The sequence below is a fragment of the Carassius auratus genome, unplaced genomic scaffold (assembly GCF_003368295.1).
Source record: "Carassius auratus strain Wakin unplaced genomic scaffold, ASM336829v1 scaf_tig00031891, whole genome shotgun sequence".
NCBI classification, from domain to species: Eukaryota; Metazoa; Chordata; class Actinopteri; order Cypriniformes; family Cyprinidae; genus Carassius; species Carassius auratus.
The window spans coordinates 214,068-241,975 of record NW_020525955.1 but is presented as its reverse complement, the minus strand read 5'-3'; the positions used below and the strand labels follow the sequence as shown (position 1 = coordinate 241,975).

The 27,908-nt window shown below is 39.6% G+C and overlaps 1 protein-coding gene across 1 annotated transcript in view; it reads right to left on the bottom strand.

The window, feature by feature from the left end:
* Positions 1-19,173, bottom strand: part of LOC113080628 (uncharacterized) — a 37,906-nt gene extending 18,733 nt beyond the window's left edge. The window contains exons 1-2 of the mRNA XM_026252790.1: positions 19,032-19,173; positions 10,790-11,083 (exon numbers count right to left, since the gene is read on the bottom strand). Of these exons, the coding sequence (XP_026108575.1) occupies positions 10,790-11,083; positions 19,032-19,173 (436 nt within the window). The remainder of the gene's footprint in view (positions 1-10,789; positions 11,084-19,031) is intronic.
* Positions 19,174-27,908: the final 8,735 nt, after the last annotated feature.

The following is a 27,908-nucleotide window of genomic DNA, read 5'->3' as shown; positions in this document are numbered from 1 at the left end:
AAAGAGAGTTAACAATCTACACAGCAAAAAATCCAGAGTGAAATTAACTCTGCTGGGAGTACATGTGAGACCACACTCAAGAGTGTGAAAGTGTTAAAATAGGAGTGTTAAATTAACACTGAAGCAGAGTTAAAGTTAATGAGATAATTAAGTGATTAATTGAGGAATAATTGACCATTATTGACGAGACTTGATGTTAACATGCAGAATCAACAAGGATGAAAATCACTATTTTTATGTCACCATTATAGTGGTCAGTGTTTGGTTTAGTTGGGCTCTTGAGCCTTCCTTTTTTAAAGTTAGATTTGGTTTGGCTGTTACAACTGAATTGTAACAAACAAACAAGAAATAAATCAAAACATGGGAATTTGACCTGAATCACCAAACTCAATTAAAGCCTAAACAGATTAGATTGACCTCATTGATTATAACAACCTGTGATTGTACAGTACCTGGTAATTAAAAGGATTTCTTGAAAGTTGTTCTGATAATAAAAAAAAGGCTTGTTTTAGGCACACACATACATCAAAAATGAGTGTAGGAATCTCAACAACGGTGACAAACAGCATATTCAGAAAAACAGAACAACTCTAAACATTAGAAAACAAACTACTAAAAGTAACATAAAAATCAATAATAGAATAGTAAGAATAAAGGAAATTACTGAAACAATTCAGCTAATAATTTATTCATGCCGCAATGCATCATGGGAGCCATGGATGAATTTTGATAGGTGGCACCCAGAATGCACTGCAACATGCTTTTTTGATTTTCACCATTGTTGAGATTCACAGGTTGATTCTTGATGTTTGCATGTCTAACTGAAAGACTCTTTTGAAATATTTTTGAACTAACAACTTTTAAGAAATTCATCAGATTGTATTCAAAATGCTGGAAATACTTTGTTGAAGAATCATAGGACTGCAATAATCAACAATGTAACTTTAACTCCGTTATCCAGAAAGAACAATAGTCTTTGCTGGTCCATCAGTTTTATAACTCAGTTATAACAGCCAATTAAAAGCTGACTTTAACGTTTCAGGGGTCAAGAGCCCAACTAAAGCAAACACTGGCCACTATAATGGTGACACCATTAAAATAGTGATTTTCATCTTTGTTGATTCTGCATGGTAATACTAGGTCTTGTCAATAATGGTCAATCATCCCTCAATTAATCATTTAATTATCTTATTAACTTTAACTCTGCTTCAGTGTTAATTTAACACTCCTATTTTAACACTTTCACACTCTTGAGTGTGGTCTCACATGTACTCCCAGCAGAGTTAATTTCACTCTGGATTTTTTGCTGTGTAGCTTCTGAGTACTAAGTTATTAACCCAACAATTAGCGGGGTCAGTAAATTTTTTTTTTTTTTTCACTGGGCCACGCAAACATATGTGTTTGGTTGTGTGGGCCGCAAGTTGAAAAAGGTTGGGAACCACTGCTGTAGAACATTAAACCATCAAGGCACCTGCCTAAGTTTTCGGATGCAGACTACATAGGTTGTACACTCGAAATCAGAATGAATTGTGGGTAAAAAGTAGTGGACGAATGTAGGAAATGAAGTCATTTACTCAGAATTCTGACAGCACTACAAAATGGCTGACACCCGATATAGTGCACTATATTGTAGATAGGGAGTGGTTTTGAACACAGCATTAATTTGCGTTCTAATATGCCTACTAAACTATTATATAGTAGGGAAAAAGAGTATGTGAAGAAAGAAGTACGTTCGAAAACTGCAGTATCATAAAACAGTAGGCGAGAAATCCCCGGATGTCCTACTGCTTCAGCCCATATTCTGCAGTGTTCATCGATTGATACTTTTCAATCCCAGGATGCCACGCGAGAGGATATGTCATCATCGAGCGTGAATGAGAGCAGCGACGAGGGTGCTTACAAAGGTGAATATTACAAACCAAAAAACGGTTCCCATGTGTTAAAATCATTGAGTTGTAAACTGTTGATTTGTTAAGCTGTAAAGACGCTAGCCATTAACGTTACAGTATATTTGTAATTAACAGATATTACATCCCCCAGCATCCCCCCTTAATGTGAGCCCTAGGTTCACTTTTCTTCCTGCTGTAGGCTGCTAAATATTTGCTGAACATCTGCGACACATCAGTGGTTGCAGTGGCAGACTGGGACAGTAAATCAGGCCGGGAGTTTGACTCAACCCTAGGCCACCTCTGTTGCTGCAGTCACCATCACCCAATTCATGTGTCCCCCAGACTGCTAAACACTTTGGCTCTTTCAGTTGTTTGAATTGGGTTATACTTAAAAAATAAATCAAAATCCTTACCGTGTGTGGAGAATCGAACGTTTTTTTTTTTCTTTTTTTTTTCAGTGAACCTTCCCATCCCTAGTAAATATAAATGTAATTCTGACCGACCTGCTCCCTTACTGGCGAAGATGGCTGGGATTTTGCAGCAATTTGCTGCTGTGGCCAGGGCTTTAATTTCTCCTTTTTATACGTTCCCTCTCTGCTCCTCCTTTGCATTTACGGCTCCATTTTTTGTGCGATTTTCTAAGAAAAAGCCTGCCTTTGCCAATTAGGCAGTGCTTCGCTGATGTTGGGTCATGTGGTGGTGTCATTTTCACTCCGCGATCGCCTGATTCATACATTCATAAGTCCGTCAATTAGTTCGCAGTTGCATACATTACACAGCGGCAGCCGGCAGGCCAGAATGACCATCAGGCCACTGGGAAATGTCCCGGTGCTCCCGATGGCCAGTCCGCCCCGAGTGGTTGTATTAAATCACATCTTTGATATTTCAGACAATGTGAACTTCACTCGTGTAAACTAAATGAGGATGTTTGTTGAATGGAAAGTCAAGGCCGAAAGCTTGGCACAAATTTAGAGACCCCAGTGTGTCCATGAAAAAATAATAGGAACTATATTTTCTTTAAACTATACTTTAAAATACGCTATTAAGGCTTCTGGAGTTGTTTTTGTGAAAGAATTTGACTTCCATATCATGAAAAGCCAAAACCGGAACTGATGTAATGAGAGAGAGAGCAGTCCACTTGGTGGTTCCCTGTTTTCAAGACAAGTGTCCCGTGGAATCAGAGAACAGAACATTGTGTGTCATGTCTTCATTAATATCTTTGGACTCTTAAACTAGTAAGCCTAAACAGCTAACAAGAGTTACCAAAAGATATCAAATGGTGTCAGAAGTTTAAGATGGATCAGCTAAAACCACCAAACAATTTTTGAAGAAAACACTGCAGAGAACAAGCACCAAGTGAACTGATTGATGCATATGCAACTGATAAAAAAAAAAAAAAAAAAAAAAACAAGGCTAAAGATTGTGAATTCCAACAGTTGACAGAATCACTGTTTTGAGACCGAATAGTCTGTGGTGTGAACAATGATCAAATAAGAGCTTGATAAGGATTGATCCATGAAATCTCACAATTATGTCCTTGAACGAGACTCTGAAACTCAGGAACTGAAACTTTAACCCTGTTAACCTGCCATGTAAAATAGGAGTCAAAAGAAAAAAATATATATATTTAAGTTTATTGAACCTATAAGACAAATATTGTACAAAAAGTTTGCAGACATTTTATTGTTGTTGTTGATTATTATGTTTGATACATCAGGCATTTATGGCTCATTTAATATGGCATAGTGAAAATAAGGAGCTTATTTAAAAAAAAAAAAAACACCCCAGTTTTATTCGTAGACCCAAACTGAGACTGTACTTTGGTGCAGATAGCAAATGCTGATATTTAAACGACCAAAAAGTAAGAAATTTGTGCAGCTTGTAATGTAAATCCAAGGCAGCTTTAAAACAGTATAGCAGATACTTACATAAAATAATGAAAATATCAGTTTTCACTTTATATATCCCAATAATGTCTATAAGATGATATTTAGATGCTTAATTTTCTACAGTTTCCAAACAGAAAGATGAACCAATAATTGTTTCTTCAAAAGCTTGATTATATTTGATACATTTGAACACAATTTGTATAAAAATGATGTGTGGTGAACATAAGTTGTTTAAGTGTTTATATTGTATTACTAGAAATATAAAAGTTATTGTTATGTTTAGTTTTTAAAGATCTGTAACTTTCTGACAGCGAACAAACAGTGCACAAGCTTTTATACTAAAAATATACTAAGTGTAAACTATCAATCAGATGACAAAAAGCTTCAAGTAGATTGTCTGCAACATATTTTTAGCACTTTTGATCATGTTGATAATTAAGAAGCCTTAGTAATCTATACATTAAACAATGGCTTTATAGGGTTAATAACTACTGAAGATAGCAGCATTTTTATGGTTTGTTTCAAAACTGTTACTGACTGCTGAATAAGGTTTTATTTTTTGTCTGAAATGTGTTTACTGATAAAACAATATTTGTTTGTTTTTATTATATAGATTGTTTATCATAAATGTAAATGTTTTTTGTTGTAAAGTATTTTTGGATGCATCATGATGTTCATTGGATGTATATGCTGCATAGATTTACAGACTTGTGTAAATTAAAAAGGGCTATTGAGATGACTTTGAATGTGTCCACAAGTGTTTTTTATGTTATTTTTTTGTAATTTTTCACAAGGCACATCAAAATAGATCGTAGCTGGCCTACTAATGCAACCTCTTTTTTTGGTTTTCTTTTTTTCTTTTTCCTGTAAGGATTATTTCAGTTATGCTGTTTATTTCATCAGAGGAGCTTGGACAGTATAATGATGATGAGTCACTAATATGGATGTTATTCTGATCTGTTGCTAAAATGTATCTGTATCTGCTCAACTTTTATTACTTTGTTAAACATGAAATATGATTGGTGTCAGTGATTTAGATTCTTTAAATTATTATTTCATTGTTATTATTAATATTACTTTGGCTGCTCTACTGTAAGAGCCACTTTTATTCTATTTAAAAGGTACAGTTTGTTAGTAGTGTTGATGAAAACTTAAATGAAGAATCAATGAACATCTGTTTGATACCAAAAATATTACAGCAGTATAGATGTACATAGACTACGTTTATTCTCAAGATGACTTCCAGTAAATGACAGACAAAACCAGGATGTGTTTTTTTTTTTCTAAAAATAATGCTGGGTTATTTCAACCCAACTTTAGGTCAAATATGGACTAACACAACCATTGGGTTATATTTGTACATAAATTGTTTAACCCAAAAGTTGGGTTAGTCCAAATTTGACCCACATTTGATGGTTTTATTCTGAACTGCAGGTAAACAGAATCCAGGGTTATCTTGCATCACATTTCACACTGTTCATCATTAAACAAGTTCAGCGAGTTACAGATGCTCAAACCAAAACTGCATAACAGGACTGCCTAGTCTTATCAGATTGTGTGCCTTTAGCAGCTATGGAACCAGAGGCCTGTTCTGCCTTTTTTGAGGTGTTAGTTGCATTTCGGGGGAAGGGACCATAAACCCTTTGGTTATGGTGGCATTATATATTATTTATTAAATATAACAAATAGTGGTTTGTCTTATTGGTCCAAATACTACATACTTAAAGTTAACTTAATAAAGATAAAATATTTTCCTTTATGTGCACACAAATACATTACCCCAAAATATGGTTTCCCTCCACATTTACTGTAAAATACTTGAACAGCTGTATGAGAGATGTTGTTAGCAATCTCCCATCTTTTACAAGTAAATGATTTTGTAAAATGTCCACCCACTGTGCAAAAAAATAAATAAATAAATAAAAAATAAAAATCCTTAGCTGCCTTTAACCCTTTCATTTAGCTGATTTTTTACCACATCTTCTGGTTTTAGTAGGTTCCCAGTGCAGTGGATTAATTATAGATCAGGTTTGGCCATAAGTGAAATGGGCTGTATAACATGTTAAATGCACTGATGTTTATTACATAGGATAGTGTTTCTCAACCCTGCTCCTGGGTGCCCCCATCACTGCACAATTTGTGTGTCTCCATAATCAAACCTGACTTGACTCATGAGCTCATTAGAAGAAACTCCAGAAGCTGAAATGGGTTTGTTACAAAATGTGTTGTGTTGTGGATGCCCAGAACTAGGGTTGAGAAGCTCTGACATAGGAGATTCAAAGGTGTAAAAATAAATTGATTTTCAAGGGGGTGGTGGGTCTAAGTGTCTATGTGTCATATTTACTATACTGGAGTGAATGCACATGTATCAGGAAGTTGGAGTATTTCTACGGCAGAGGTGGCCAACACTGTTCCTGGAGATCTACCTTCCTGCAGAGTTTAGCTCCAACCCTGATCGAACACACCTGAACAGGTTGTACCAGTGGGGCCTGTTTGAAATTGTTTAATTTGTATGTCCATTCTGTTTATTTATTTGTGCAATTTACACAGTGTTTAAGTTTTCAAGTTTGGGCATCAGTGCCTTGCTCAACGGGCACCTAAGTCGTTGTATTGCCTTTTTTAGAGAGTTGAACCCACATCCCTAGCATTAGGAGTCAAACTCTCTAAGCACTAGTCCACGACTTCCGCAAAGCTTTACCTAAACAAATTTAAAATGTAAAAAAAAATTAACAGCTTAATTTTTTTGGATAGCCTATACTGTTGAACCTCGATTTCAAAAATAATAAAGGATTTTGATGGTTGAATTTACTGCGCGGTGAATAATTTTTTAAGAAGTAATAATAGGTTAATAATAAAGAATTAACCGATTTTATATTTTTGTATATTAAAAAAGTTGAACAACACATCCTAATCCTGGAGAACATTACGATTAAAACATTAGACAATTCAATCCAAAATAGCTGTGTATGAGAGGATGATAGTTACATCTTTATTCTTTTATCTCAGATACAAACATTTCGCTGTATTTCTAGCTGATGTGTGTTCAGCTCCCAGGCCAGAAATCCAGCTCGTGTGTTCCCATCTGTCTTTGTGTTTAATTATTATAACTCCCTATCAAATTCATTTGTCTAGCCCATAGGCTATATTTCATTAGTGCACTTTGATTATTTCCCACTTCAATTTTTTTTCCTAAAATGTATATATTTTAACTTATTATTACCATTTAAGTTTTATATTATTTTGATTCACTCTGTATTATATTTCCTACATTTTAATATCATCACATGTTCAGCTGACTACATTACCCTACAATCAGCATGAATTTAGTCGTGTGTTCAAACTGTAATCTTGTTCAAATCACCTCTTCTTTTCCTATATCTTCCAAAATTAACTACTTTTATAATAAAGTCTTCCTGTGCTAGATCCCATTTCTTCTGCCACTCGTTTTAAATATTTAATTTAATAATTGATTTAATTTCTCCTCTTCCTAATGGAACCTCAATCTCAATATTGTTGCCTTTTTTGCCAACTGATTTCAGAGAACAGAACATTACCAGAAAGTGTAGAAATTTGTGCACTTTCATGTCTGAGTTCAAAACGTGGGGGGTAACCATTAACTTCTTTTATTTTATTTTTTATATTGGCAGATGCAAAGCTAAGCAAAGGCACATAGTTCTCTTTTAACAAAGTAAAATCTCTTTATTATACACATATATTTCAAATTTGAACAGCTCAATATAAACACTGAAACATTTGTGTCCTTCATGTCCAGTTCTTAACAATGTAACAGGCTTTTGTGAGGAGTTTGGCAAATGACAGTATTTTATATCTGATATAAGAACATTTACATAAAAAAGGTATCACTGAAGTCCATAAATCCTATCGAGAGTGGTAACATATTTACATGGAGCATAAAATAATAGACAAATTCACAAGAGGACAGGAGTTCTTAAACGAACGGGCAAATCATCTCTATCACACAGTCACACAAGCCATTCATGAATGGAACTGAGAGAGACAGATGGGAAAACAAAATCCTCACATGAAGGAGACTAAGACTAAGATCTAAGCAGCACATCAAGAAATCTCAATACACCGTTTCAGGCAAGATTAAAATCTGTGATCGTTTTTAGCATTTTTCAAACATGTATATTTCACAGGCTAATCTGCCTCATGAGTGATGTTTTAAGCATGATAATAGAACAGATTAAACCCAGGTTAGCATTCTCATTTGCATATTTAAAGGTGTCAGTGTCATTGATTGGATGAACACCATGTGATTTGTGTACTTAATGGATCTAGCATTGCACATCATCAAGTTTTTCCTTAGATTTGTTTAAATTCATGATTTGATTTTTCCCCCCTCTCAAACGCAGTAACGACTGTTAATACAGTACACTGTGATTCCATAATTATCCAAAGCATGAGAACATGAAGTACGTGATTGCTAACCAAATAACTGTAACAATCTAAAATCACATTGTTTCACACATCAAATATGTCGAGGCAGTGAGATGTCAAGAGCACAGTAATGTAACCAGTACTGGCATCTATAGTATGTGAAGTGCACTTGTGTCTTACAGTACGAGGCCTTGTGCAGTCAAATACATTTCCTTGTCATAATGGCCGTCTTGGCGAGGTATTCATGTAAAAAATCACGTTAAGGGGATAACTGACATGTTAAGGACATCAGTGCAAATATCATTATGGTGCAAATCACAAGAAACAGAAATCATTCACTGCTCTTGGTCACAACAGCTGAATACTGAAAACCTCAAGCACTCACTGTTCTGCTGCTGCTAATGTGCTGCTTCGTTTCTTACTTTATTGCTGGTTTCCTGCTTAACTGACTTTTTCAAAGCAATGTTTATGTAACTGAAAATATACGTGGACTACTGTTTGAGTGAGTTTGATTCAATTTTTTCCATTTCCCATCATCTCTTCACTGACCCTTTCAATGGAAGTATAAAAAAAATAATAATGTTACACTGGCGTTTCAGTGGCAGTCTCAGTCTGTTTATAGGAAGAGCCAATAGTAGCAGTTTCAGTCTGATTAACGGTTGAGTATTTCATAGTATTCTCCTGTAAAAAAAAAGAAATAATAATAGAAGGTAAGAGAAATGAACAGGATTGATGATTTGGTCACACACACAAAACATATTTAAAGTTTACATTTGTGTATTTGAGGAGTTTAGGTTTATATTACCTGATCATTATTTGGCTCCGCCCCCCTTCCTGTTTGAACAATAATGACAAACTCATTTACATATGAAGACAACTTTTGTTGAATTAGAATGAAAATACATATTTTCATATCTTGCACACAAAATGGCTCTATTATTTAATCAGCTATGTGTAATACTCACCTTTCTTTTGCTCAAGACAGTAACTCATACCAGCAGCAGCAGCAGTCACGAGCAGAATAACTAGAGCTGCACATTTTCCTGCTACAACAGCTAGAGACAGACCTGAACCTGTAATGATAAAGAGAGACAGTCATATCAGTTTAATTTGATGTTTCTGTCTGATATTTACACCTTTCTGCTTTGTTCATCAGTTGTGTGAGGCAGATTTAATTGACAAATGGTGGTTTCTGAGGTACAGGAACTAAAACAACATCAAAGCACTCAACAGGAAACATGTGATTACAGGAAACTTTCTGCATTTAGTACACTGTGCAGGTTAATACCACCCTCTACAGACACATTGAATTATTTTCATTTTCTCACCGCTTTTTTTAAAAGTTCTTAAAAGTTGAAAAATTCCAAAGGATACAATATAATTTACATGCAGCACATCAGTTCTCTCTCTCTCTCTCTGTGTGTGTGAGACAAAGCAACATCGAGTTGTGCACCTTAACACTAGAGTTTACGGTACGTCAAATACAGCTGCGTTGCACATCCATTCAGATGAACTAAAAAACAGCACAGAACACTTGGCGAAGACTGAAACTCTGAAGCCCTCAGTCAGTTTGTTCGGCGAGTGAAAATATATTTCTGAGCTAAACTTATACGACCTGAAACTCACACACTGGTGAGAAAAATCTGACAATTCATTAGCCATTGACTAATATTAGACATCATTTAGTCGCCCAGAGTGAAGATTTAGTCGCATATGCGAGTGATTTACTCACAATTTACAGGGCTGTAATAAAATCTATTAAAATGTTACTGTAACCAATTCTCAATGAAAGGCAGTTGATTTAATTTGCACTGAATGACACTCACCGGTGACAGTAAGACTGAAACTCCTGCTCCTCCTAATACTGAAGCTGCTGCTGATGCTGATGATGATCTGTAGTTGATAAAGTCCAGAGTCTGTGTTTCTGGTGTTTGTGATGGTCAGAGATCCAGTCTGATGATCCAGCTTCAGTCTGTCTCTGAATCTCTCATCAGAGTCCTCACACTGAACATCTGTGCAGGTCTTACTGGGTTCTTCACTGATTTCAGCGATGAGGACGTCATTAAAAAGCCACATGATCAAAACATTTGTGTTGTTCTTGACACCAGGATCTAAAGTGACAGATTTTCCCTCCTTCACTGACTTTATTTCTTCTTGATCAGCGACAGGAGCACCTGAAACACAAACCAACAGATGATGGAGGAACATTTTGCTGAAAACAACAAACTACACATGAAAGAGTGCAGTATTAATTATGGTAAAAATAATTACACACAGAAGATCACTTTATATGATGAAAAGAGATTTATTTAACTGACAAAAACAACCGCCTTTTTCAGTTTCGGTCAAATATTGTGCTGTAAACACCAATAACAGTTTTAAGTTGCCAGTGCTGACAAGTGACCACTGATGATCCATGACTAGTTGCACATCAAGTGGTTATTTTCCTCTACATTGTACATTAAAACGGTTTAATACACCCCTAACTGTTGATATCCCTCACATAATTCATTCACAGTTTTTGTTGCTAAGCTGTTAAGTGTCACTGCTATAATAAACACAATTGATTTTAAACGCATGTTGCCTGCTTTTAAATGTTAAATGACTCACCATGAACAGAAACACTGAAGGTCTTTACAATGTTGCGGCTGGTGATATCTAGTATATAGAGTCCAGAGTCTGTGTTTGTGAAGTTTGTGATGGTCAGAGATCCAGTCACATGATCCAGCTTCAGTCTGTCTCTAAATCTCTCAGGACACTCAGAATCTACACAGATCTTACTCTGATCTCCAGTGATCCAAGCGATATGATCAGTATAAAAATACCAATTTATTCTGTCTGTTTGATTTGTTTTGATGCCAGTGTTAAGAGTGACTGAATCTCCCTCAATCACTGACACGTTGTGTGAATCAACACCAGATGAACCTGAAGAAGAAACGAGCAAATAATTATAAATCATGTCTGGGACAAAATTATTCAACAGGAAAGTGCTGTGAAAATGTTTATCTACAGATCATAAATATTGAGAGAAATATGTCTGGGTTTATAATGTAACGCATGCAAACAAACAGCAGAAGAACATCATTGAATCACATCCACTCTTCAGATAAACAGACTTTCAGATCTTCTTAGACCGCTGATGATATTCATTTAAAGAGATTGGAAAAGAACAATGTTATTTATAACTCTATTACGACTCAATGCCATTTCATTTATTAATTCAAAATAATGTGTTTGTCTTGAAACGTAGTTTGTCAGTCCAAGTATTAAAGATATCAGCCTCTTATATTTTACACGCATTTAGCAGACCTCACCCGTTCATATCAACAATAAAAACTATTTCTGAGATATACTGAATTAGTTTTTAATGTTCTTCAGACATATTTATTTATTACTATCAATCTGTGTGAAAGAACATTCAGATCCAGTCGAGGCTGTTTTTTTGTCTGTGAAACCAAAACCTATGTTTGGGACTATTTTTCCTAAATCAAAATTGGTAATGAAGTTAAATAAAAGATTACTCGAAACTGTGCAGACGACATACTTAGCATTCAAAGCAGATGTTTTAGTGTATTTCTTGCAAATATGGGTAAAACAATAACCTTATAAGGGTCTAAATTAAATATGTGCAGGTTCACGTTTAGTGCAAATGGGCTCACAACAAGAGTAGTTTATTTCCTGTTTACATTATGAGAAGATGAAGACTGGATCACAGCTCCAAAACAAAAGTCTAGTAAAGTATGTTAACAAAGATATGACAAAGATCTTAAGGTCTACATTATCTTAAAGGTGTCTAGTGTTATATCACAAATAGTGACCGGAGGGATAACCTAGTTTTACAAGGCGACGCCACAAGAAAAGGCTGTTTGTCGCCACACCCAGAAATGGCGAATACAACACCAATGCGTCAAAATTCAAACATATCTCACCTTGCAACAGCAAAACACACATGAGAAAAACACCTAACATAATTTTCCACCACGTTTTCGAAAATAAGTGTAGATTGCGCGGAAACAGAAATTTACTTTTCTGTTCCTAGAAAGAAGTGAAAGTGAACTCCCATTTGCAAAAACCGTGAAAAACATCAAAACAAAAACGCTTGTGTAATTTTAGCAAGCGATGTGATGTTCGACGCCGAGCCACCGAGACGTGTGTAACAAAAAAACAACAACAAAAAGGAAACTTGCGCTGTTTTTCCTTTGCCTCGCCCTACTGAAAACTAATGTCCGCCATGGGAGTTCCGGCAAGATGGCGTACTGAGTAGTCACACTCGCCGAAGGTCTGGTGCTAAAAATACCTCTAAGTGGTAATTGAACTGTGATACCCTCCAAATCTGACGGTGTTTTTACAAAATGCCAAAGGAACAAAAAAAGAAAGACAAAAACGACAAGAGGCCAAATGAAGAAGAAACGGAGGGGAATTCCCCATCCCTTGCTGAACATGATTACTGCGGGTCAGATATGGAAACGGAGAATGGCAGCGGAGGAAAGAGGAGTTTTGAGGATACATCTGATTCTCCACCTCTAACTCCTTCGAAAGGAGAGCACCAGAGGAAATTACCCAAACAGAGTCCAACTGCAACTGATATATTGAATGCCGTTCAAGCTCTTCACATAAGATTCGATCAACAAGATGACAAGATGGCGGATTTAAACAAAAAGCTTACCGACAACTCTGTGATGATAGCTAGTCTGGCAAAGTCTCTAGAATTTCAAGCTGGGGAAGTAACGTTACAAGAATGCAAAGGAAATATAGCCGGCTTGGAGAATGAGGCCCTTCTTCTTCTTCTTCTTCTTTTTTTTTTTTTAACGGCGGTTGGCATCCAGCTTAATGGTGCATTACCGCCACCTTCTGTTCCGGAGTGTGGATCAGTCAGTAGGTTTACAGTATAATCTATAATATCCAAAAAAAAAAAAAAAAAAAGGGAAAGGGGGGGGGAGGGGGAGGGGGAAACCCTTTATATCCTATAATAAAGCCCAGTATCCTTTAAAAAAACCAACAATTCTCTCACCTGTGCTCTGTCATTCATACTAAGTACTGTTTTTAAAGTGAGTTTCTGCACCCCTTGTTCTTTAAATCTGTTATCCATTATCACCCTCTCCCTCTGATATTTCCTACAATGTAGAATTACATGTTCCACCGATTCCTCTTCCTGACATTCCTCACACATACCCGTCTGATGTTTCCCCACCATTCTTAATGTTTTATTTAGAGCACAGTGTCCCAGCCTTAGTCTCGTAAGTACCGTTTCCTCTTTTCTATCTCCACCTCCTACCTTATTTACTTGAATACTCTTTTGGATATAGTATAAATGTCTCCCTTTCTCCTCACTATCCCACATTTCTTGCCATTTTTGGTTAATTTTTTCCCAGATTATACATTTTACTTCTGCTTTACTGATTCTTATTTGCATTTCTACATGTTCCTTCTTTAATGCCTTCTTTGCAACCTTGTCCACTTTTTCATTGCCCTCCACTCCTATGTGCGCCGGAACCCAAAAAAAAAATAACCAGTCCACCTTGGTGTGTTATTCTTGTAACTGAATAGAGAATTTCAAATAAAATATCCTGTCGACTTGAATGGAACGATATTAAACTAACTAGAGCTGAAGCTGAGTCTGAACATATTATGACTTTGCTATTTTTTTCTTTTTCCACCCAACGTAAAGCAACTAAAATTGCCACCATCTCCACTGTACATACTGCTAAATGATTAGATGTTCTTCTATTGATTTCAATTCCTCTTGCTGGAACCACCACACCCATTCCTGTTACCCCTGTTTCAGGGTTCTTAGTGCCATCTGTATATATTTGAGTAAAGTTTTTATATACTTCAGTAATATAATCATTAAACACCCCAACCAGATCAGCACTTTCTTCTTTCCTTTTCACCTCTAACAAATACCAATCTACCTCTGGACATCTCATCTTCCATGGGGCTATGACTGGATGTACTATTGAAGAACTGATTTTCATATCAGATACCCCAAGCTCTTTTGCTGTTTTGTTCCCCAAATAACCAAAGTTATCCTTTTTACTTCCCTCTTTCCTCCAGCATTCCTTCAACACTTCTTTTGTGGGGTGCGAGTCATTATGCCCCTGCAAGTTAACCCAGTAGTTTGCTATTATATGCCGTCTCCTCAGTTCCAATGGCATCTCTCCTACCTCTACCTGAATAGCTGAGACAGGTGATGTCTTAAAAGCTCCACTACACAATCTCAACGCCTGAGCCTGGATCACATCCAAATGTTTCAAATGGGATCTAGCTGCTGAAGAATACACTATACTGCCATAGTCCACCGTAGATCTTATCAGGGCCACATAAATTCTTTTCAGTGCTTGGCAACTTGCCCCCCATTCTCTACCAGTCAAGCATCTCATTACTTTTATTACTTTTTTACTTTTTTCCACTATTCTTCTTATATGATCTGCCCATGTTAAATGGGAATCAAAAAGAACCCCCAAGAATTTGAATGTTCCTACTCTTTCTATTTCTTTCCCATACATCCTTATTTTCAATCTTTCATCTATTCTTTTATTAGTAAAGAAAACACTTTGGGTTTTTTCCACTGAGAATCTACATCCCCATTCTTTCCCCCACTCCACCACTTTATCTACAGCTCCTTGCACTTTCCCAACTACATAATCCATATTTCTCCCCCTCTTCCACAGAGCCCCATCATCTGCAAAAAGTGATCTACCTATATCTACTGGAATCTTTAAAAAGATATCGTTAATCATTATTATGAATAGTAGTGGGCTTACTACACTACCTTGAGGAGTACCATTTTCCACAGTATACTGATTTGACAATTCTGACCCTATTCTTACTTGGATATTCCTTTCACACAAAAAATCTTTTATCCAATTGAAGACTCTCCCTCCAATTCCCAACTTATGTAACTTAATTAGAACTCCTTCCTTCCACATCATATCATAAGCTTTTTCTATATCCAAAAATACTGCAATTACCGCCTCTTTATTTTCCTGGGCTTTCCTTATTTCATTTTCTAGTCTAACAACTGCATCCATAGTACTCCTACCTTTCCTAAACCCACTCTGATAATTAGCTATCTTTGCCTTCTTCTCAAGCTCATATGATAACCTTTCTGTAATCATTTTTTTCCATTATTTTGCATAGATTAGAGGTTAATGCTATTGGTCTATAGCTGATGGGTTTAGATGGATCCTTGCCAGGTTTCCTTATCGGAATTACAACTGCTTCTTTCCATGTTTTTGGCAATCTTCCCTCTTCCCAGACTCTATTATACAGATGCAACAATTTCAAAAGTGCACTTTCTCCTAAATGTTTTAACATCACATAGCATACCTTATCTTTCCCCGGTGATGATGATCTTGACATTCTTATTGCTCTCTTCATTTCTTCCATTGTAAAAGGTTCATCAATTACACTATTGTGACGAGTCAGCTGCCTCCTCCCTGATTGTCACCGGCACCCCGTCCTAAATCGCCGCCCTTCACCAGGCTCCCGACTGGAGTGGGTGTGTGAGAGGAGGGGCGCTGGACGAGTCAGGGCTGGCGGCGTGTGATGGGGCACACCTGAAGGGAATGGAGCCTCATCACCGCCGCTGTTTAAAAGCCCAACGCGCCTCTCCTCGAGAGACCGGTCTCTTCCCCGTGCATGCACGTTGGTGTCCTCGTGGGTCCAGGAAGGGTGCGTTGAGGGACTCCCGCGCCACAAGAGATGTGAGCTGCCGGACCCGCGATCCGGAAGAGAACCGCACCCGTTTACACGGCCGACGGGCCAGGATGCCGGGCCGTCCATCCCCTGCCAGCGCCGCGGCCAACGAGAGTGATGCGGCCGCTAGAGGAAGCCGCCGCCCCTCGCGCCCCGGACCGAAGAGGGGAGCGCGTGCGGCCACCGGACTCCGCCCCTTACCTGGACCCTTCCTCCATGAACACTGCCCGACCCACACAAACCCTGCAGCACGGCGAGGACACCAGATTCCCTGTTATTTTGGACACCCTTCCCCTTTGGCCACTTTTATCCCATGTTTTATTTGAGTTTTGTTAATAAAAGCCTCTCCGAGGCCTGACGCCACGCCCACTGTGTCTGTCTTGTGCCCGTCCCGTGACACTGGTGGAGAATGCGGGCAAGGCGGAGCCTAGACAGCGCAGTTGGGAACCATCTGGTGACGTCACTCCCTCTCGCTTGCAAACGTTCGTGAGAACCCGGACTGGGACGGAGGAAAACTGGGGACAGCCTCCCAGCCACAAAAGGGGTAAGTGACTTCTGTTATTGTCATTTTTACCCTGTGGTTGGTTGAGGCTGTCACTAAAACCCGGTTTCTCTGTCCCTGTTCCGGTGCGCTGCGAGAGGGAGGACTGCCCGGAGAGGAATCCCTACCCACTCCGACCGTAAGGAGCCTGGTTGAGGATGGTAGCACTCCCGTGTGGGCGGCGCCCTGATGACGGGAATGTCGCTTGGGAGGGGGAATGTGACGAGTCAGCTGCCTCCTCCCTGATTGTCACCGGCACCCCGTCCTAAATCGCCGCCCTTCACCAGGCTCCCGACTGGAGTGGGTGTGTGAGAGGAGGGGCGCTGGACGAGTCAGGGCTGGCGGCGTGTGATGGGGCACACCTGAAGGGAATGGAGCCTCATCACCGCCGCTGTTTAAAAGCCCAACGCGCCTCTCCTCGAGAGACCGGTCTCTTCCCCGTGCATGCACGCTGGTGTCCTCGTGGGTCCAGGAAGGGTGCGTTGAGGGACTCCCGCGCCACAAGAGACGTGAGCTGCCGGACCCGCGATCCGGAAGAGAACCGCACCCGTTTACACGGCCGACGGGCCAGGATGCCGGGCCGTCCATCCCCTGCCAGCGCCGCGGCCAACGAGAGTGATGCGGCCGCTAGAGGAAGCCGCCGCCCCTCGCGCCCCGGACCGAAGAGGGGAGCGCGTGCGGCCACCGGACTCCGCCCCTTACCTGGACCCTTCCTCCATGAACACTGCCCGACCCACACAAACCCTGCAGCACGGCGAGGACACCAGATTCCCTGTTATTTTGGACACCCTTCCCCTTTGGCCACTTTTATCCCATGTTTTATTTGAGTTTTGTTAATAAAAGCCTCTCCGAGGCCTGACGCCACGCCCACTGTGTCTGTCTTGTGCCCGTCCCGTGACACTGGTGGAGAATGCGGGCAAGGCGGAGCCTAGACAGCGCAGTTGGGAACCATCTGGTGACGTCACTCCCTCTCGCTTGCAAACGTTCGTGAGAACCCGGACTGGGACGGAGGAAAACTGGGGACAGCCTCCCAGCCACAAAAGGGGTAAGTGACTTGTCCAGCGCCCCTCCTCTCACACACCCACTCCAGTCGGGAGCCTGGTGAAGGGCGGCGATTTAGGACGGGGTGCCGGTGACAATCAGGGAGGAGGCAGCTGACTCGTCACACTATCTACTCTCTTCTTCCTTTCTAAAATCCCTGGATATTCACTTATTTTCCACTCTCTTCTCCTTCTTTCTTCCTCTGATAAGTTTTCTGAACTATGTACCCTACCAAATGCTTTGACCATACTCTCTGCTTTTTCCCTATTTGATACTGCTAAACCTTCCTCAGTTACTATAACCGGATATTCCCATTCCCTTCTATCTCCTCCCATCCTCTTTATCATTCCCCATACTTCACCCACTGAAGTTGTTCTACCTATCCCATCACAAAAAGTCCTCCAACTAGCCCTCTTAGCCTGTCGTACTGTTCTTCTCACTACAGCCTGAGCTTTCTTGTACTGGATTAAATGTTGCATATTATGGGTTCTTTTGACTAATCTGAATGCTTTATTCCTATCCCTTACTGCCTGCTGACATTCCTCTGTCCACCATGGTACCAATTTCCTCTTCCTCCTATTTTTACTTTTTGGAATTGAACTCTCTGCTGCTATTATAATTCCTGATGTAAACTGATTATTCAATCCATCGACATCTTCAGATACCTCCATCCTCATTATCGCCTCCTCATTCAATATCTGAAACTTGTTCCAATCTGCCTTCTCAAATATCCACTTCGGACTTCCATCACCTGGACTTTCTTCCCCTCTTTCTCCAATTGAACAAACCACTGGGTAATGATCACTACCAATTGTATCACTTGTCCACACCTCCCAGTTACCAAAACCAGCTAATGTATTAGATACTAAGGTAAGATCTATTGCTGATTCTTTCCCAGTATTTACATTAATTCTCGTACCCCTACCATCATTCATACACACTAAATTCCTATCCTCCATCAGCTCTTCAATTACCCTTCCATTTGAGTCAGTATGATTACCTCCCCACACTGTGCTGTGAGCATTAAAGTCTGCACACCATATCACTTTATTTTTGTCTTGACCTTGTATTGTCAATAGTTTATTCAGATCCAAACTTTTGCAGGGATTGTAATAATTAATTATGACCATTTCCTCCCCCTTATACCATATTTCCACCATTACGCATTCCTGCTCATCTCCCACACCCAGTTGTCTATATGGAATTCCTTGCTTGATAAAAGTAGCGCAACCTCCGCCTTTCCCAAGATCTCTATCTTTCCTTATCCCTAAATATCCATAAATTATAAAATCTAGGTTAGGTTTCAGCCATGTTTCTTGGATACAGATAATGTCTGGTTTCACTGCCAATGTTTTAATGAAGTGTTTAAATTCCTGACCATTAGCCAGTAAACTCCTGGCATTCCATTGTAGGAGGATTACCATAATTAAGATTAACCAATCCATGGTGCATCCTGACTTGACTGAATGGCAAGGTTCTCCCTCACCTCTTCCCACGTCAGTCCTATTAATCCAAGATGGTTCACCGCTGCTTTAACTACTAGCTGAATTTTGTCGTTTTTAGATTTAACATCCGCAGTACTATTAATAACACCTGCAATAAATGTAACCAAGTCCCTTTTATCCACGTACACCCTTTCATTTGATCTTTTTTCCTGCTCTTGGTTCCTGATTGTCCCTTGACTGTTAATACCTTTGTTCTTTCCATTTACCATACTTGCTGCTTCAGCATAAGTAATCTTTCTTTCTACTTTTGTTTTCTGGATTTCATTCTCCCGTTTCATAATCTCACAACCTCCATAGGCTACATTATGAGCTCCACCACAATTACAACACTTTGGCTGTACCCCTGCTCCACACATTCCATATTCGTGATCCCCCCCACATCTTGCACATCTTCTCTGTTCTTTACAGTTCCTAGCTATATGACCAAATCTTTGACAGTTAAAACATCTCAATGGTTTTGGAACATAAACTCTCACTGGGTAACTCAAAAAACCCAGGAACACCTTCTTTGGCATATTGTCTTCCTCAAATTCAATCAATACTGTTTCACTTTCCTTTTTTACTCCTTCTCTTGTCGTTTTCAACCTTTGAGCTTTTATTACTTTTCCTCCTTTGATATTCTTCTTGAATTCCTCCATTCCTACACTCATTGGCACTCCTGTGATGACTCCTTTACTTCCAACCTCATTTTTCCCTCCCAATTTCCCTGAGCTTTCCACCTTAATTTTCCCTATCTCTTTCATTCTAAGAGCTTTCTCAACTTGATTTTCATTTGCACATCTTATCAGTAGATTACCATCATTTAACACCTTTGCGTATATTATTTCTCCCACTTTATTTGCCAAGGCTGCTGTCAACGTAAATGGGTTAATTTTCTTCATGTCACTCTGCGATTTCTCATTAAATCTTACTATGATTGTGTACTTGTCAGGTTTTTCTCTTTGATTTCCCTCTATCTCGTCATCTTCATTTTCCGATTTCTCTTCAATATCACTTCTAACTCTTTTACTCCCTTTGCCTTGATTAATTTGCATCCATCTCCCTACTTCCCCCTCATCCCTCTCATCATTACAGTCCATATCAGCCCAACTAGCATTACCTACCTCTGATCCATTCACAGAACAGTCGTGCTCAACCGCCTCACAAAAGATATTTCCACCTCGACTTGTTTTTTCTGTAAACTTCCGACTACTATTTTTTAGATCTCGGCCTGCTGATGCTGCCGCCATCTCGTCGTTTATGAGGCCCTTCTCCTCCGTAAAGAAGTTGATATGCTGAAAGAGAAAGCGAGAGAGAAGGATCGTTACTCCCGGAGATGGAATTTAAGGATTAAAGGATTGAAGGAGGTCATGGGAGAAGATGTTAGAAATGCTGTCGTTAAACTCCTCGGTAGGATCGCTCCCGAATGGGCAGATGTAATGGAGCACTCGGTGGACACAGTGCATCGGCTTGGAAGACAGGAAGACGGGAGGAATCGTCATGTGATTGTCCAATTCACCAGACGCCTACATCGTGACGGAATATGGAGAAAGTCCAAGGAATCATCCATCTGTAAAACGGAAGGCATCCGTTTTGCTGAAGACCTGTCCAAGGAAGATAGCCTTGAAAGAGAGAAACTTTGGCCAAAAATTTCTCAGGCCAGAAACGCGGGACAAAAAGCATACTACAGAGGTGCCTACGGTTATATCGACGGCCGTCGCATTCTTGCGGATAACTGAAGAGATTTAAATGTGATAGTTTCACAAAACGGATTATTCTTTGTAAGATTTTTTTTTTTCTCCTTTGGTCTAAAATAGATAAGAGGGTTGGATTGATTTTAAGAATATAAGTTAGAGGTGTCTTCACCAGTTATTTATGTTTTAAAGAGAAAGCAGTATCTTTTCTATTTCTCATTTGTATTCATTTTTACATATTTGTTTGCCTTGTTCTACTTGATTTTGTTTTCTATTAATGTTGAGCACAAGTCTATCCTTCATATCTTTAAATGTAAGAGGTATTAGAGACAATTTAAAAAGAAAAGCATTATTTTTGTTTTGTAAAGGGCTAAAAGCTCATTGCACTTTGTTTCAAGAAACACACTCTGTTGCTGCTGATGCCACGTTTTGGTCAAACCAGTGGGGTGGAAAAATGTTATTCAGCCATGGTACTAATTATTCCGCCGGGGTGGCTATTTGTTTTAATGGATGTCCAGGAAATGTGGTGACTTCTCAGAGTGATGAGTCCGGTCACTGGTTGGCAGTAGTGCTAAATATTGAAGGTTCTTACTTGATTTTGGTTAATGTTTATGGCTATGCTTCACCCTCTCAAAATAAGAACATGCTAGAGAAAATATCTGATGTTTTGTTTGAATTAAAACAGCAATACCATACCACTAACATCTTATTAGGTGGGGATTTTAATCTAGTGCCCAATGAATGGCTGGATAGAAGTCCTCCCAGATACAATGTTGATCAGTGGAATCCAATAATCTTTGATTTCTTAAATTCTAATAGCTTAATCGACCTGTGGAGGGAAAGAAATTTACAGTCCACTCAATTCTCTTGGATAAAACCAAATGGGAATTATAAGTCCAGAATTGATTTGTGGTTAGGTACTTCAGATATATTTAACTGCAGCTCTGATATTTCTATTTCTACAGCTCCTTTAACTGATCACAGTGTTTTAGTCCTGCAGTTGAGTCCTGAAAACAAACCAACTTTCAAAAAGGATTATTGGAAATTGAATGCAGATCTTTTGAACTGTGAAGAATTTGTAAGCAAAGGTTTGATTAAAAAGATTTATAATGATGTCAGTATTGGTACATACATGAAAAGATGGGAATATTTAAAATATAAGATCAGAGAATTTGCCATTGCATTTGGTAAACAGAGAATTAAACAACAAAAGGAATACGAGTATAAACTGATCCAAAATATAAATAGTTACTCTATTAAGACTAGTACCACAGAGATGAAAAAAAAAAAAAAAACCTTTTTTAAATTTACACTCTCAATTAGACTTATTGTACAAGAAAAAAGCACATGGAGCTTTCATTAGATCCAGAGCTAAGTGGTTGGAGGAAGGAGAGAAAAGTACCTCCTATTTTAGCAATTTAGAAAAAAGAAGGCAGGAAAAAAAATCTATAAATGCGCTAATTATTGACGGCCATGAATGTACAAAAGAAGGGATCATATCAGAAGAAATTTACAAATATTATTCTACATTGTATACCTCGGAGTACTCGGCTACTGACTCATCTAATTTTTTTAAGTTATTGGAAAAACACATCCCAAAGATTGACTCCATCAGTAAAGATATTTGTGATTCTGACACAACTATCGATAATCTAGATAGAGTGATTAAGAAATTAAAAACTGGTAAAGCTCCTGGTCAGGATGGATTAACTGCTGCTTTTTACAAATTTTTCTGGGAGGACTTAAGAGACTTTCTATTTAAAGCCATAAACGACGTTATTAATAATGAGATGTTGACATCCACAATGAAGCAGGGTCTTATTATTCTTATTCCAAAAGCAGGGAAAGATAAGAGGATTGTAGATAATTTACGTCCAATTACTTTACTAAACACTGATTATAAGATACTCTCTCATGTTATAGCAGACAGATTAAAGGAGGTTTTACCGCAAGTAATCAGTGAGACACAATCAGGTTTTCTAAAAAATCGATCTATTTTTATCAATATTAGGCTTGTATTGGATCTACTACATTATAATTACCTCATTAAAGATGACGGAGCTATTCTCTTTTTAGATTTCTACAAAGCGTTTGATACTGTTGAACATCCTTTTATTTTACAAGCTCTGAAATATTTTGGATTTGGCGATAAATTTTTGAAATTAATTTCTACCCTTTATTATGACATCAATAGCTCAATTTCCTTGCCATTTGGGACTACACAACGTTTTATGATTAAAAGAGGTATTCGTCAAGGATGCCCCACATCACCGCTACTCTTCATTATAGTTGCTGAGCTTTTGGCAATTTTCTTAAAACATAATCAAAATATAAAACCTTTGACTGTGATGGGAACTTCATTGATCATTAGTCAGCTAGCAGACGACACCACTCTTTTCCTCCTGCCTTGTCTGAGATTTCACTATTCTCAAAAGCCTCGGGTTTGAATCTGAATAAAAATAAATGTGAAGTTTTAACTATTCATGACCAGTCACAAGTGGTTGTAGCTAATATTCCGATCAAAACTGAAGTTAAGTATTTAGGAATTAGAATTTCCAAAGTAAAAAAATTCAAGAGAACTTCTGAACATTGAAAATAATGTGACCAAATCTAAAACTATTTTGAATAGCTGGCTTCAGAGGGATCTTTCTATTTTTGGACGCATTCTTTTAACTAAAATGGAAAGTCTTTCCAGACTTATTTACCCTTCATATTGTTTACCGGTGTCGGACAATATGATGAAAAAAATCAATAAAAATCATTACAATTTTATTTGGAAAAATAAATATCATTACATTAGGAAAAACGATATAGTGAAATCTCTTCAAGATGGAGGCTTAAATGTGATTGATTTTGAATCAATGAACGGTACCATTAAACTCAAATGGCTGCAGTCTTTTTTGAAAAATAGTAATGGTTTTTGGTTTTCTTTCCCCAAGATGATCTTTGAGAGTGTTGGCGGAATAGATTTTTTACTTAAATGTGATTTTGATATTTCTAAATTACCCCTCAAATTGGCTGATTTTCATAAACAGGCTCTCCAATACTGGAAGTTGTTATACAAACATAACTTTTCGCCACATACAACTTCAATATGGAACAACAGATACATTTTGATTAATAGAAAGTCAATTTATTATAAAGACTGGATGGATCAGGGAGTGTGGTCACGAAGAAACAGTCGAGCAACATAGAAGGACAGCAGCTTGTGAGTGTTTTGTCTTGTTTTCTCATCAGACTAGTGTGTGATCATCATTGCTAGGAAAGTCTTAGGTTTAAATTGTGTGTGTCTTACCCTGGTTAAATACGTGCTGAAAGTGGTGCTTGGTTTAGCGTTTGCCTATCGCGGGACTGCCTGGTTTCGATCTGCTAAATAGTGAGGCGTGGCCAAAGCCAGTGAAAGTACTTTAATTAGCTGTTTGTAAAACACTTGTCAGAAGAAACAGTCGAGCAACATAGAAGGACAGCAGCTTGTGAGTGTTTTGTCTTGTTTTCTCATCAGACTAGTGTGTGATCATCATTGCTAGGAAAGTCTTAGGTTTAAATTGTGTGTGTCTTACCCTGGTTAAATACGTGCTGAAAGTGGTGCTTGGTTTAGCGTTTGCCTATCGCGGGACTGCCTGGTTTCGATCTGCTAAATAGTGAGGCGTGGCCAAAGCCAGTGAAAGTACTTTAATTAGCTGTTTGTAAAACACTTGTCAGAAGAAACAGTCGAGCAACATAGAAGGACAGCAGCTTGTGAGTGTTTTGTCTTGTTTTCTCATCAGACTAGTGTGTGATCATCATTGCTAGGAAAGTCTTAGGTTTAAATTGTGTGTGTCTTACCCTGGTTAAATACGTGCTGAAAGTGGTGCTTGGTTTAGCGTTTGCCTATCGCGGGACTGCCTGGTTTCGATCTGCTAAATAGTGAGGCGTGGCCAAAGCCAGTGAAAGTACTTTAATTAGCTGTTTGTAAAACACTTGTCAGAAGAAACAGTCGAGCAACATAGAAGGACAGCAGCTTGTGAGTGTTTTGTCTTGTTTTCTCATCAGACTAGTGTGTGATCATCATTGCTAGGAAAGTCTTAGGTTTAAATTGTGTGTGTCTTACCCTGGTTAAATACGTGCTGAAAGTGGTGCTTGGTTTAGCGTTTGCCTATCGCGGGACTGCCTGGTTTCGATCTGCTAAATAGTGAGGCGTGTCCAGCTGACTTCAATTACAGGTAATCAGGCTAATACAAAGCACTAGGTTTCACCGCGGCAGCGGTCGCGGCAACCCTCGTGTGAACCCTCCTCGTGTGAAGACCGACGAGTGTAAAGACAATCGACTCTACCTGCGCGACTGCACCGAGCGAGGACACCGACTGGGCACTTGAGTATTGCTTTTCACTTTCTTTACTTTTTGTATAGCCTCTCAAATATATCTTACACTTGTAGTCACTATGTGCTTTCAGATCTCTACTATCACTACTAACACTCGGAGAGCACGCTATGTATGTCGCAGGAAGGCCTGTCTGACAAACTTACGCCATGTCCCTCTGACCTCTACTACTATGCTCTCTATTCCAGTTGGTCTCTGGAACTGCCAGTCTGCAGTTAACAAAGCAGACTTCATTTCTTCTATTGCTACTCATTCCGGTCTCAACCTCATGGCACTGACAGAGACTTGGATCAAACCTGAAGATACTGCCACCCCTGCAGCCCTCTCCACTAATTTCACTTGTTCCCACACTCCTCGCACCACTGGGAGGGGTGGAGGTACGGGTCTCCTTATATCCAAAGAATGGAAATTTGATCTTCAGCCATCACCTACAGGTACTGGTTCATTTGAATCACATGCCATTACTGTAACCCACCCTGTTAAAATCCACTTTGTGGTCATTTATCGTCCCCCAGGTCAACTGGGAAACTTCTTGGAGGAGTTGGATGTGCTGCTATCAAACTTTCCTGAAGATGGTACTCCTCTGGTACTGCTTGGTGACTTCAACATCCACCTAGATAAACCCCAGGCTGCTGACTTCAAAACTCTGCTCACCTCATTTGATCTCAAGCTAGTGTCTACTACAGCGACTCACAAATCGGGCAACCAACTGGACCTCATCTACACACGCTGTTGCTCTGTGGACACCTCTTCAGTTGCTCCACTGCACACCTCTGATCACTTCCTCATTACTGCTAACCTAGCACTTACTCCTGAAGTGGCACACACTCCAACGCAGGTCACCTTTCGACGGAACCTACGCTCACTCTCTCCATCTCGCCTATCTGCTGTGGTTTCATCCTCTCTTCCACCACTCTCTCAGTTTTCTGCTCTGGACACGAACAGTGCTACGGACACTCTTTGCTCCACTTTAACATCTTGCTTGGACAACTTTTGCCCACTGTTGTCTAGACCAGCACGCACTGCCCCATCTGCCCCCTGGCTGTCCGAGGTTCTCCGTGAACATCGCTCTAAACTAAGGGCTGCAGAGAGGAAATGGCAGAAATCAAAAAACTCTACGGACCTCAGTGTGTATCAATCTCTCCTCTCTTCCTTCTCTGCAAATGTCTTCACAGCTAAAACATCCTACTACCACAACAAAATTAACAGCTGCAGTGATGCTCGGACACTCTTCAAGACTTTCTCTTCTCTTCTTAATCCGCCGCCTCCGCCTCCTCCATCGACTCTTACAGCGGACGACTTTGCAGCTTTCTTCACAAATAAGACAAGATCCATCAGTGACCAATTCTCCACACCGCAGACCGAGGACAACTTCACAATGACGGATGCACACTCTTTATCCTCCTTCTCCCCACTCTCAGAGATGGACGTCTCCAAAATTCTCCTGTCCAATCATCCTACTACTTGTCCACTTGATCCAATCCCCACTCACCTCCTTCAAGCGATCTCTTCTTCAGTCATACCTTCACTTACTCACATTATCAACTCCTCTCTTCACTCTGGAACATTTCCCTTAGCATTCAAGCAGGCTCGGGTAAGCCCACTGCTCAAGAAACCATCTCTAAATCCAGCGCTTCTTGAAAACTACAGACCGGTATCCCTTCTTCCATTCATTGCAAAGACACTTGAGCGAGCTGTGTTCAACCAGCTTTCTATGTTCCTTGGACAGAACAACCTCCTGGACAGCAACCAATCTGGCTTCAAAAGTGGCCACTCAACTGAGACTGCTCTGCTCTCGGTTACTGAAGCCCTGCGACTAGCAAGAGCAGCTTCAAAATCCTCGGTACTCATCTTGCTAGACCTGTCTGCTGCTTTTGACACTGTTAATCACCAGATTCTCTTGTCCACCCTCAGAAAGATGGGCATCTCTGGAACTGCTCTCCTGTGGGTTAAGTCCTACCTCTCTGACAGATCCTTCAGTGTGTCTTGGAGGGGTGATGTTTCAAAGTCACACCACCTTGCTACTGGGGTTCCTCAAGGCTCAGTACTTGGACCACTTCTCTTCTCCATCTACATGACATCTTTAGGATCTGTCATTCAGAAGCATGGCTTTTCTTATCACTGCTTTGCTGATGACACCCAACTCTACTTCTCATTCCAGCCAGATGACCCGACGGTAGCTGCTCGCATTTCAGCCTGTCTGAGTGACATTTCTAGCTGGATGAATGACCATCACCTTCAGCTTAACCTTACAAAGACTGAACTCCTGGTGATTCCAGCTAACCCATTGATTCATCACAACTTCTCTATACAGCTGGGCTCGTCAACCATAACTCCTTCGAAGACAGCCAGAAACCTAGGTGTTGTGATGGATCATCAATTAAGCTTCACTGACCACATTGCTACAACGACCCGGTCCTGCAGGTTTGCCTTATACAACATTAGGAAGATTAGACCCTTCCTGTCAGAGCAAGCAACCCAACTTCTTGTCCAAGCTCTTGTTCTCTCCAGACTGGACTATTGTAATGCTCTCCTGGCGGGCCTTCCTGCATGTACTGTCAAGCCTCTGCAAATGATCCAGAATGCAGCAGCGAGGGTTGTCTTCAATGAGCCAAAAAAAGCTCATGTTACTCCTCTCCTCATCAGGTTACACTGGCTACCAGTAGCCGCTCGCATCAAATTCAAGGTACTGATGCTTGCCTACAAGACGACCACTGGCATGGCACCAAATTACCTAAACTCACTGGTTAAATCCTATGTGCCCTCCAGAAGTTTGCGCTCTGCAAGTGAACAACGCCTTGTGGTGCCATCCCAAAGAAATTCAAAATCACTCTCACGGACCTTTTCCTGGACTGTGCCCAGCTGGTGGAATGACCTCCCAATCCCAATTCGTACAGCTGAGTCCTTACTA